The sequence below is a fragment of the Amblyomma maculatum genome, chromosome 10 (assembly GCF_055883805.1).
Source record: "Amblyomma maculatum isolate TAMU_Amacu chromosome 10, ASM5588380v1, whole genome shotgun sequence".
Lineage (NCBI taxonomy): Eukaryota > Metazoa > Arthropoda > Arachnida > Ixodida > Ixodidae > Amblyomma > Amblyomma maculatum.
Window position 1 is genome coordinate 56,748,126 of NC_139353.1, and position 12,224 is coordinate 56,760,349.

At 44.5% G+C, this 12,224-nt stretch overlaps 1 protein-coding gene across 1 annotated transcript in view; it reads left to right on the plus strand.

Annotated features, from left to right (window-relative positions):
- Nucleotides 1-388: 388 nt before the first annotated feature.
- The window catches only part of LOC146176550 (tetraspanin-5-like), a 12,524-nt gene continuing 688 nt past the window's right edge, over nucleotides 389-12,224 (plus strand). Inside the window, exons 1-3 of the mRNA XM_084581318.1 lie at nucleotides 389-622; nucleotides 5,422-5,766; nucleotides 8,529-8,705. Of these exons, the coding sequence (XP_084437444.1) occupies nucleotides 389-622; nucleotides 5,422-5,766; nucleotides 8,529-8,705 (756 nt within the window). The remainder of the gene's footprint in view (nucleotides 623-5,421; nucleotides 5,767-8,528; nucleotides 8,706-12,224) is intronic.

A 12,224-nucleotide genomic window follows, 5' to 3' on the forward strand; every position in this document is an offset into this window, starting at 1 on the left:
TAATAGTTGCAAACGCATTTCAGCCGCACTACTTACATCTTCGATAAAGTTTGTCTGAAGTGATAGTAGAACAACGGAACGATGACCTTTGAAAACAGGCAAATTTGTCTTTGGAGTCACTTATGAGAATCTGTTGAGAAGTATTTCCAAATACTGCCTATCATGTTGATCTGTACTTTATTTTCAAGGCATGTGCCACTCCAGCCAACGATCTGTGACTTGAATAGTCTGAAGCCTCAGACTATATATGCATTTCCGCTCTATCGCAGTTTCCGGACTACTATTCCTGGGTTCCTTGTACGCCTACGTAGAACAGGAGTCTACGCCAGCCTCGACGTCGCCCAATACTTGGCTCGTCTATCTGTTCCTGCACCTCGAAGTCGTGTTCATGGTCGTGGCGCTGGTCATCTTCGTCGTCGCTCTGATCGGCTTCCTCGGCGCGCTACGACAGAATGTCACACTCCTGGACACGTACAGCACGCTACAGGGAGCCTTCGTCAGCGCTGAAATTATCTTGGTCATCCTCGTCTTCTTCCTGCCAATCATAGGGCGAGAGTTCGTCATCTCTCACATTACGACTGAGCTCATTGTCCACTACCGGGACAACGTGGACTACCGCAACGTACGTACACGTTGCTTCTTTGTGAGGTCCCGGAGCATGTGTGGACACGGAGAGAGAGAGAGAGAGAAAGAATAGACATTTATTTCATCTATAGAGTTTGTGGTGATTAGATGTCTACCATCTTCCGTAGCGGTAGTCGTCTGCCCTTATTCCAGGGCCCCGCAGGATGCCGCCGCCAGCTGGGCCCGTCGGATCAGACCTTTTTGGTCTTCCCGCCGGTCGCTGGAGAGCATTCCCTCCCACTGCTCCACACTCGGGTTTGTTATGATCGGCGCTACTGGAATTCCCAGACATTCCCACGTCGTGTGATATAGCGTGGGCGTGTCTCTAAAAACCATGGGCATTTATTTGTGTATTGTGTAGTGTACATTTTGTGTAGTGTGTGTAGGTTCGGAAAGGAACCTGTCTGTAGCTGCTTCCACGTGATGGAGTCTTCCTTGCTGAGGGATCTGTGCGGGGGTGGATACCGCATTCTGTGGCCTTTGTAGTAGTTCAGGATTGCCGAGTACTCTTGGGGTACCGGGTCGTTGTCCAGAGGGTCGCACGTGTTAGGTGCCCGGTATTGAGCGGAACTTTGAGCTATCTCGTCCGCCTTCTGGTTTCCCCTTACCCCGGTGTGCCCCGGTGTCCACACGATCGTGTGTCTGATTAGATCTTCTTCCTCAGGTTGTTTCGTTGGGTGACCACTCGAACGAATTATGCGGATCGCTCGATGACCGATTCTGCCGCGCAGATAGTTGTGGCACGTTGCTTGCGAGTCTGTCAAAATTGTCAGTGACTGCTTCTTCCTGTAGCCTTCCGCCAGGGTCATAGCTACGACTACCTCCTCGGCCTCGACGACCGAACAGTCTTTCAGCGATGCGCTGGTCACTTCTCGTAGATTCGAGTCAACAAGCGTCGCTATCGCGTTTGAGTGTTCCTGCCCACTCGTCCTGACGTATGTGACCGCATCCACATATACCATCGTTTCTTCTGGGGCTATTACCTTCTGCAGGTATGCGGCTGTTGCCTCTCTGCGGTACGTATGAGGGTTTGGGTCCATGTTATTTGGGATTGCTGCTATCCTTATTGTTTTGCGATATTCGTCCGGAATGTCGGTGGTTCTCTGTATTTCTTTCATTTGGTCTGACCATCCTAGCTTCTTCAGCAGTTCTCTGCCCGTCGGTGTTTGTTGCAACCTGCGCAGTTGCGCGTTGATGTGCGCTTCTCGCAGTTTCGCAAAGGTGTTGTGCAATCACAGCGCTAGGAGTTTCTACGTGGAGGTGTTGTACGGAATAAACTTATGGGCGAGATTTAAGATTCCTTTTAAGGTTAACGTAGGCTACCAGACACATATAAAGCCTCGCTTTAACAAGGCCATATGAACGTGCCTAAGTGATCAATGGGCAACATGAATTTAAGGGTCCTGGAAGCCTGATTCTGATATCACCCTCTCATATGAAAGGAGAATTTCGAGTTGGCGGCTCTAGCCAAATGTAACGTCAGGCAACCCTGTGTTCAGTCAGTGCTCGGCCGTTTCATCTGCCAGCTACAGCCAGGTGTTTTAGAAAGGAATGGCGAGGCTGTGACTAACCCATAATGCTCAGTGTCTAAAATTAGTGACTGAACAACCTCCATGGTGAGTAATGAGGATAAGATTAAAAGAACATCTTTGGAAAGAGGAGCAAGTTAATATTCCGCTGAAAGCTTGAAGAAATGTCCATGTGCTGTGAAGCAATGCGAAGAAACGACAACCTCTTGTCTCTTAAGGTAACACAGGAGATTTTAGGGGACTGCAATCGAAGGGAAGAATAGCATGCTGTCAAGAGAGCAGATGAAATGTACGGTTATGAAGTGGCTAAAAAGGACAAGAAGACCGCATCATAGGCGACTGAACTGCATGTTTCTTTGTTTTTTCATCCACTCGAAATAATTAAGCTGCACTCTATTTTGCTAGGATTTTTACTGGTTTGAATTAACACACTGGCACTGAGAAATGTCATACAGATGAGGTATGGAGTAAAGTAGAGCAGCTCTTTCCAGATTACATTTCCAGATTACAGATTAAAACTAGACGAAATCCAAGGGCTACACCATACATTATATGCAGATGACCTGACTCTGTGGATGTGCAGGGGCAGTGACGGTGAAATTGAACAGACACTCCAGCGGGCAATCGAAGTTATAGAAAGATACTTAGAACCGATCGGGCTCAGATGTTCGGCCGAGAAATCGGAAGCGCTCGTTCTCACGTCAATGCGATCGCCCCATCGTCGACGTATAAAGCAGGATAACCCGAAAATAACACTCAGGGTCAACGGTAACGTTATACCATCGGTGGAAACCATTAGAGTTCTGGGATTACGAATTCAGGCCAACGGCAGGAACTCGGAAACGATACAGAGGCTAGACGCTAGCACGAGTCAAACCTGTAGACTCCTGAAGCGGATCACAAACAAACATGCGGGCATGAAAGAAGCTAACCTCCTTAGGCTAGTCCAGTCTTTTATAATCAGTAGGATAGTCTACGTGGCGCCGTATTTACGGCTTCACAAGGCAGAAAAGGAGAAACTTGACGTTCTCATTCGTAAAGGGATAAAAACGGCACTAGGTTTACCACCCAATACATCAACAAACAAGATTATGAGACTAGGGGTCTCCAATACCCTTGAAGAGCTCATTGAAGCTGCAAGGACTTCACAATACCAGAGACTGCTGCGCAGTCGTACTGGTCGGAACATTTTGGGAAAACTGGGGTATGAGCCGCAAGCATGCTCCAGACGTACAGAAAAAGTACCTAGACAGGTTAGAGACAAATTAAAAATACCTCCGCTCCCCAAAAACATGCACCCCGTTTATCATGAGAGCCGGAGGAGTGATAGAGCAACAGCGCTGCAAGCCCGTTTTGAGGGAAGACAGGACGTCTTATATACAGATGCCGCACAATGCGCGAACGGTAGGGGACGTGTTTCAGTAGCAACTAGAGAAGACGGGGGCTCGGTAGTATGCTGCAGCACCAGAAATTCGACCACAACGGAGGCGGAAGAGGTGGCCATCGCGCTATCTCTAACACAACAACAGGTCAAAATTATAGTTACAGACTCGAAATCAGCGATTAGAAACTTTGACGCCGGCCGCATTTCGGCAATAGCAGCAAGAGTGTTGGCCAGTGGTTCACCACCGGCAGAGCAGGTCGCGCTCGTTTGGACACCGGCGCACCAGGGGTTGAGGGGGAACGAGAAAGCGCACGTACTGACCCGAGGATTAGCTACATTCCGGGATCCCAGTGACGACTTATGCGCAACCCCGTACCCCTTGCGCGATGAGGAGCCCCTGCAGTTCGACGATGACCTTAACACCTACCAACATATCCTAAATCATTACAAATTAGGCAGATCAGTACTACCAAAAGCGTGTAAGCAACTCAACAAAAGCGAGGAGGTTATGTGGCGTAAGCTACAGACTGGAGTATTCCCGAACCCCCAGCTTTACAGCAAGTGGCACCCGGAAATTTTTAGCCCCAGGTGCAAACGTTGCGATGGCATAGCGGACATGATCCATATGATATGGACGTGTCCTAGATTTGGAGAACCTGACCGAACAGATGAGTCCTGGGAGGCACTACTTCTCAAGCAGGACGAAAAAGGGCAACGAGAAGTCATCCGTCTTGCCCTGGCCGCTGCTAAGATCCAAGGGATCCAGGTCGACGGCTGAGGGGGAGGACATGGTTGGGACAGAGCTTCGCCTCGGATCCTCACCAACCTTTGACGGGTGCAATAAATGTTATTTCTCTCTCTCTCTCTTCCAGATTACATACGGCAATAACAAAAATATAATTTACAAAACTGACAAATCCCTGCTTCTATTGGTCCGCGCTGACCGATGGGAAAAGCAGTCAATATAACCATGGTTCTATGAGAGTTTTTGAGACTACTTGTATCGAAAGCGCTACATAATCTGGCCTCTGGTGTTTTCAATAGAAGTTGCCATAACTTAAAGGTACAGCTTTCTTTTAGTTCGCTCCTAATGAAATGCTTCGGCTTTAAGGTGCCAGTACGTTTCGATCAGCAGCTGAAGCACTTAGCCAACTAAGCGAGTCTATTGCGTTGAATAAGAACAAGATGCTCATAGTAATACCTTTACAGCCCTGGGAGGCTTTCGCTGGACTTCGAGGACAAACACTGGTCGCTAAGAACTCAGAAATAGCATCCACCTGATGTCTATCACTAGATTTACCGCGTGGGTGTTATCAATACGCATTTAGTAATTTTATTTAGACTGCAAGTTCGCAGATTGAGGCCACCACTTAGTTCGCCATGAAAGACCACACGGATGCGAGTAGTTTGAGGAAACCTTTTGGTGCATACATCAAATGCAGGTGCGCTCGATTCCTGCGACGCTTTCTTACGTGCGTGCCACTTCAAAGCTTGCATATATCCCGAGCGAAAACACCGTATGAGTCACAATAACCTCATACAGATTTCTCATACAAAGCTCAACTAAACTCATACAAATCTCATACAATCTCATATATTTCTCATACATTGAATGATATTTGTATGTGATTATATGAGAATTATAACAGTTTAGTATGAGAAATCTGTATGGGGTTACTGTGGCTCATAGAGTTGTTCGCTAGTGTTCCAATCTGTATTTTTCTATTTGAAGCGATCATTGTTGGCGAAAACATGAAAAACCATTTGGTGAGCAGCCAGCCACGCAACAGTGCATAGGCTACACTACTACTGATTAGGAAAGTACGTTTGCCAGTCAGCAGCGGCCACTTAACAGTTCTTTTATTTTTAATTTCGATGTGGCAGGAGATCGACTACGTGCAGTCCACACTGCGCTGCTGCGGCATGACGGAGAACGCGTACCGCGACTGGAACGCCAACGCGTACTTCAACTGCAGCCCTACCAACCCGAGTGCCGAGCGATGCTCGGTGCCACCGTCTTGCTGTCGAAGACGCGAAAAAGCGGAGTTCGGCCTGGATGACGACTTTCCCCCTGAAACGCAAAGCACAGGGGAGGAAGACACGAAGAATAAGAAGGGAAGGAAAGGAGAAAGACAACCTTCCCTTGAACCCCTTGAAGACGAGGGGACTGTCATGACTACACTGTGTGGCCGTGGTGTCATGAATTTGAAGGAGCAGGATGCGTGGAAGGTATGTGCTTTTCTGCTTGGTTGAAGGGTCTTCAGATGATTATTTATGATGTGCATATTCTCCCAGGGAAATGAAACACGAACTCGTCCAGGTACAATGCACAGGCTACCTCATTCCGTCGTGTTATGTGCTTGTTTATGTTGAGCATTGATCATGATTGTTATTCAACTCTTGCACCAGCAGCATAATTCAGTTATGTCCATTTCGTGCCATATAATATTTTCAAAATCACATCAGTGACAGAGTCGCTGGATTCCTTCATACACCAAACTAGTTTCGGGATGTGTGCATGCCCTTCGTATTTGGCTTCTACATGTAACTGCTTGTAAAAGAGATTTTATTTAAATAAAATTCTTCCCTTAAACTTAAGTTCTAAGAATACGGGATTCTTGCCTCATGTGATTTCAGTGGGAACAAAGCAAACAGAATAAGGGATGAGGGAAGCCTCAGTCAGCTAACCAACATTTCGACTACCAGCAGGTAGGAACATCTCGAAATAAATATTATGATCTCTGAAACGTATTTCCTCCACCCCATGATCATCATGGGAAGCATTCATGTGGAGCGTGACATGTACAAAATTCTACAATATTAGTTCTAGTATAACAAGTGTCTTACACTTGCGTTCCTATGCGGTTCGAATTGAGAAAAATTCATCCCTCGCGAGTCATGAGCCGGCAAATGGCTCGACTACTGTTCCCAAGGATGCGGAATCGAATCCCCGCCTCGGCGGCTGCTTTTCGATGGAGGCGAAAAGCAAGGCGCCCGTGTGCTGTGTGATGTCAGTGCACGTCGAAGAACCCCAGGTCATTGAAATATTCCGGATTTCTTCACTACGGCGTCTCTGATGGCATGAGTCGATTTAGGAATTTAAACCACATAAACCAAACCTCTTTGGCCGCTTTTGGTCGCTCTTGGCGATCCTCGATGTGTCATTTCCACTTTGCCACTTGCGATACCTAAAATCCCTTAATTTGTGCCTGTATTGTTCCTCACATACACTTAACCATTCACTCGTAATTCATGTGAAAGACCTCCCGACGAGGGTATCCATAGAGCCCCGCTTTAGCGAAACCGTGCTGATGTACCTGCGTATCCTAGGAGTAGCATGTCTTACCATCACCACCTAGAGTTAGATGGCGACGACTGTAATCATAGCCTAAGGGTCCTGAAAGGCTCAAGTCTCATCTCAACCACGCATCTCAATATCGACGCCCCATTTTGTAGCTCCTGTCTTTTTTTCCTTTATTGCCTAATTTATTATCAGATTTTACACATAAATAAAATTGCTCCACACACACACATATACACACATACACACACACACACACACAGAGAATATTCTCGACAAATACACAACATAGGTTAAAACCACGCGATTTGGGCTGCGTGATCCATCACAAATCAGTAATTTTGTAGTTTGTAGATCCTGCCATGTAATATTAAAGCGAAAGCCTTTAATGGCTCATCGTTGTTGTCAGCAAAGGTGTCACCCTTTTGCGGTGTCTCTGAACTTGCAAAAAATAAATTAATAAACCTTGTCTCCCACCGAGGGATCGAACCTCCATTTCTTTAATGCGTTCAATAAAATGCTGGTTGTGTTCGCCAAGGGGCACGCGATGTACTGTCACGACAGGTCATGACGTCACAAGGCGATTCATGCATATACGAAGCTGACCCCACTGGGCGTCCGATCCAGGCGTCCGTGCGCCCTTTCATTTGCCGCTTCCTCGAACGGCGCACCACACAGCGAAAAGCAGCAGACCCAGATGCCTAGGAAGCTTTAGTACATCAGCCATCAGCGGCGTTTGAAATTGATTTACAGGATAGAAAAGGCGCAGTATCTGTCACAATTTTCCACGAACACATGTACCATGCCATAAAGGAAGGGAGGAATGTGAAACAGTAGTCACCCTTTTTACTCGTAGCATCATTCACAGCCACATTCGCAACAAATGCATAGCAGAATGCAGCCCTCAGGTTTGCGCCTTTCACCACTTTAGTCGCCAAAGTGTCTCGTAATATTTTGTCACGCGACGGTCTACAACTCACCCACCGGTCAGTACGTGACCATATGCTCTGTCGCAATCAACCTGCCAGAGCCACAGTCTTTATTTTTCTATCGCTGCGCCAACTGCGGATCTGCGCAACACGGTTTTAACAATATCGCGATACAATACGTGACGTAATAAAGGCCTCAGAAATGATTTTGACCACCTACTAACATTTACAGTGCACCGACATCAAACCTGCTGAGGAAAAAATATTCGTATCAAGAAAGAAAAATCGCAGTGGATGTCTCACCATCCTGATGGGCACGTCATCTCAGCTGCGAGGGAAACGAGGAATGAAAGAGTAAAGAAAATTGGGGAGGGGGTTTTAGCATGGCTTTAACATAGTTAAATAGTTTGCATGGTTTAGCAATGATGTACACGGTTTGACAGTTTGAATAAGGGAACGCTCAAGCTTTGTCATACAGTCATACAAGTAGACGCGATAGCGCATTTAACATTGGCTCGTTATTTCGCGATTTATATCTTTTTTTTTTAGATTTTGTTTTTGTAAAAAGGAGGGCTTCTTCCTCTCTTCCTTTGTGGAAAGCAAGAAACCATCGTTACTAGAGTTGGAAGTACGGTGTGACCAGTTTTGAGAGTGGGGAACAGTAGCACCGTAGTATTTTAAAAGGTGACGTCCGAAACTTCGGAACGCCAGATAACCCCCGCCGCTCTCTGTCCTTGATTTCCCTTATTCCCCTCTTCTAGCGGATCTATACTCGAGGATGTGGACCCGCTATGTTCCACTATGTTGAGTCCCGCGTCGTAGAGATCGTGCTGTTCACGCTGCTCCTGGTGCTCATCCACCTGACGCTCATCTCCCTTGCGGTCAACGTGCGTAAGGAGATCAAAGCACTTGGTAAGGTCTACGACAAATACTACAAGGTAAATACCACAGGCTTTCATGTCCAACATGAACCGCTGAATGGCTCTCTTGGCAGCACAGACCCTTTTCCTACATTCAAACAGCACCAAATAGAGCCAGGCAGAATAATGTTTATGAGAACGGAGAAGTGCACAAACAAAGGTCTCACTCTTATCAGGTCGGCCACATGATGTAAAGATAAAAGCTGTAAGCTGATGCAGCGGGACACTGCATGCGGGCCTTTTTCGACGAGAATTGCTCAAATTCAAATACATCATCTAAGGATAATTCTATTAGTTTTGTTTACTTTACCACAAACATAAAATTACAGCAGACAAATCTTGCCACGTTATCAATCATCATGTGTTATATTAAAGGGTAAATTCTAAAAAAGTAATTCTAAAGGAACATTATTATTTCAAATGCTGTGAAGCTGACCACAAGTGGAACGGGATGTCGCTATACCCTATCTATAATAGAAATTCGTTTTAGGGGCCAAACAGGGAAACGACTAATTCTTGCCTAGAACAAAAGGGTTGATGCCTACAAGCTTCACCGGCCTCTAAGTACTAACACTGACCACAAGATGATCTGTTTAAATGCGCTGTTGAGCACTCAAGTCCGTAAAACATCGCATGTTTTATTACGCGTCCAAAATTGCAGGCGTGCAGACGACACGTCTATCTTAGACGTTTTAGAAGCAAAATTAAATCAGTTTGCAAATGCATCACACCATAAAAGTGTAGAGGAATTGTGGCAACATTTCAAGGGCACACTAAGATATTGCTTTGATAAATTTGTTCCTATTCGCTCAAAGAAATCAAAGCAGCTCAATCCTTGGACCACTAGCGAGATTCAGTTAGCGCAAGCTAAAAAGGCTACGAAATAAAAAAAAAATAGAGAGGCAGAACTTTCAAACACCACAAAAAAGCTCAAAACAGCGTTACTAGATTCGAAGAAAACGTACCTACTTCAACACAACGCTGGCTAGCTTCCTCAAAAGCTCATCGCAAAAGTTCTGGTAATATTTTTCGGTGAGGGAGAACGCAGTTGAACAGATGATGGACGGGGATGATGAAGTGACTGATAAAAATGATATTGCAATAATGTTTAATAATCTCTTCCAGTCGGTCTTTAGTAGGGATACAAATGACATTGAGAGTGAAATTACCACAATTTACACGTTGCCATATTCGATGCACGACATTCGCAACAATAGGGAAGGCATTTGTCAGCAGTTGCTGTCTCCGGAACCTAAGAAATCGTGGTTGTCCTATTACTTGCAAATTTTATTTCAAAAGTCATTGCGGGATCATTCTTTACCTAATGACTGGCGCAGCACAATAGTAGTTCCGGTTTCTAAAAGCGGTATTCGACTTCTTGTAAAGAACTATAGACCGTTTTCACTCACGTCCGTATGTTGCAAGGTTTTTGAACACGTAATAGCTAAACATATCCTTCATTTTTTGGAAATGAACGACTTTTTGTGTTCATTCCGGCATGCTTTTCGGGCCGCCCTTTTGACAGTGACGCAGTTGATTTAAACAGTGAACGATTTTTGCAAGGTTAGAGACGAACGTCAGCAGGTAGATGGGGTCTGTGTGGACTTCGCGAAGGCTTTCAATAAAGCTCCGCGTCATAAACTTCTTTTTAAACTGCCCAGATTAGGAATCAGTGAAAATATAGTACTAAGGATTCAGGCGTATCTAGGTAACCGCTATCAAGTTGTCAAAATAGAAATCACAGTATCAGATAAGCGTGAAATTTTATCGGGGGTGCCACAGGGTTCCGTTATAGGTCCGCTTTTGTTTTTGGAATATATGAATGATATTTCTGCTATCATTGAATCGCCTGTCAAAATGAAACTTTTTGCTGATGACTGTTATTTACTCTCCTGTGGCTTCCCCGGAAGATCAGATGAATATATAAGTGTCTTCAGTCGTTACAAGCGTGGTGCCTGAAATGGGGCATGGAAATAAATTACCAATCTACACACATGCATGTAGCAAGGAAGCAGAATGTTATGCCGTTTCAATATAATATCGGTGAAAATATTTTAGTTGGAGTAAAGTGTTTTAGATACTTGGGAGTGATACTAACACATAAATTGTGTTGGCGCACCCATATTGAAAATATGTATTTAAAAGCTTATCAGAAGCTTTGTTTCCTGCGGAGGAAGTTGCCGAATACGACTAGAGAAATTAAATGGATTACGTACAAGACGTTAGTGCGGCCAATCATAGAGTAGTGCAGTGTGGAGTCCACATCAAAAGGGTTTAATACGAGAACTGGAAAGATTGCAAAAGATTTTAAATGTTCTAAACACCGCCGCACTGACTCAGTCACAGAAATGCTAAAACAGTGTCAGTTAGAATCACTAGAAGTAAGAACAAAGCAGAAATTGAAACTTGTTTTTCGAATAATGAATGATAAAGTAAAAGTTAATAAACAACACTATGTTACACATTCTCTGAAGCGATGCCCAGGAAAAAATCACAATAAGGTATTGCAACCTATTATTATACGTACTGGTGTATATTGCCTCTCATTTTTTCCCAATGCAGTAGAAATCTGGAACCAACTGCCACGCGACGTTGTAGACCAAACAGAAATAGAAAATTTGAGATACGTGTTTACACCTGCAAATCTGTAATTCTGTTCTATAGAGTGTATTTTAGCGAAGAGAATTGTACTTGTATTTGTATGTGTCTCCCTTCCAGTAATGACCCTCATATAGAGCGTTAACAGTATGAATAAATGAATAAAAAATAAAAACTGAACCTTAAAATAATGCATAACTGCACTAATTGCTGTGTGCAACACAAAATGCATGTCACCTCGAATCAGTGCCTCAGAAATGGGAAAAGAAATTACTAAACTCGTCAACCGTCATATAGGTGCACTTATGTATGTCCTTGCTTAGTAGTTGCCGCAAACAGCAATTTTTTCTGACCAGACTGGGGCCTACATTCTGCCTATTCATCTGCTCAGCGTGAATAGTGGTTTCTAGAAAACAACTCAGAAAAGTAGATATTAGCGCAAGCACAAACCGTTCTTTTCAACGTACGCATACGTGAGCCAGAAACTAAACTACAAGTTTTCTCCTGAATCTTAATATTACAGTTATTGTAGTTGTGTCGTTATTACCATCCCGCTTTTCGTAAATTCAAAGACATGCATTCCTTGTGGTGGTCACAATCTTCCCCATCTGGTAACGTGTATATTCTGGCCATTTGAGAGCTGCATATAAAAGTTCACAATTTTTATTATTTTTCTCTGGCGCCGTCTATTACATTATTTGAACAAATATCATAGTCATTTAAATATACATCACTTTCACTAGAACGCCTGAGAGTTGATGGCTTTATGGTAGAGCAACCACCTCACATTCGTGGGAGGCTAGTTTCAATCCCTTGTGCTTCAAGGTAGGCACAGGCTTTCATATGGATTCAATCTTGGAGGCAAATACATCTTGGCTTTTCGAATGTCTATTGGCAGAAAAAGTAGGTTGACGACAAGAAAATTACACAAGTATTAGT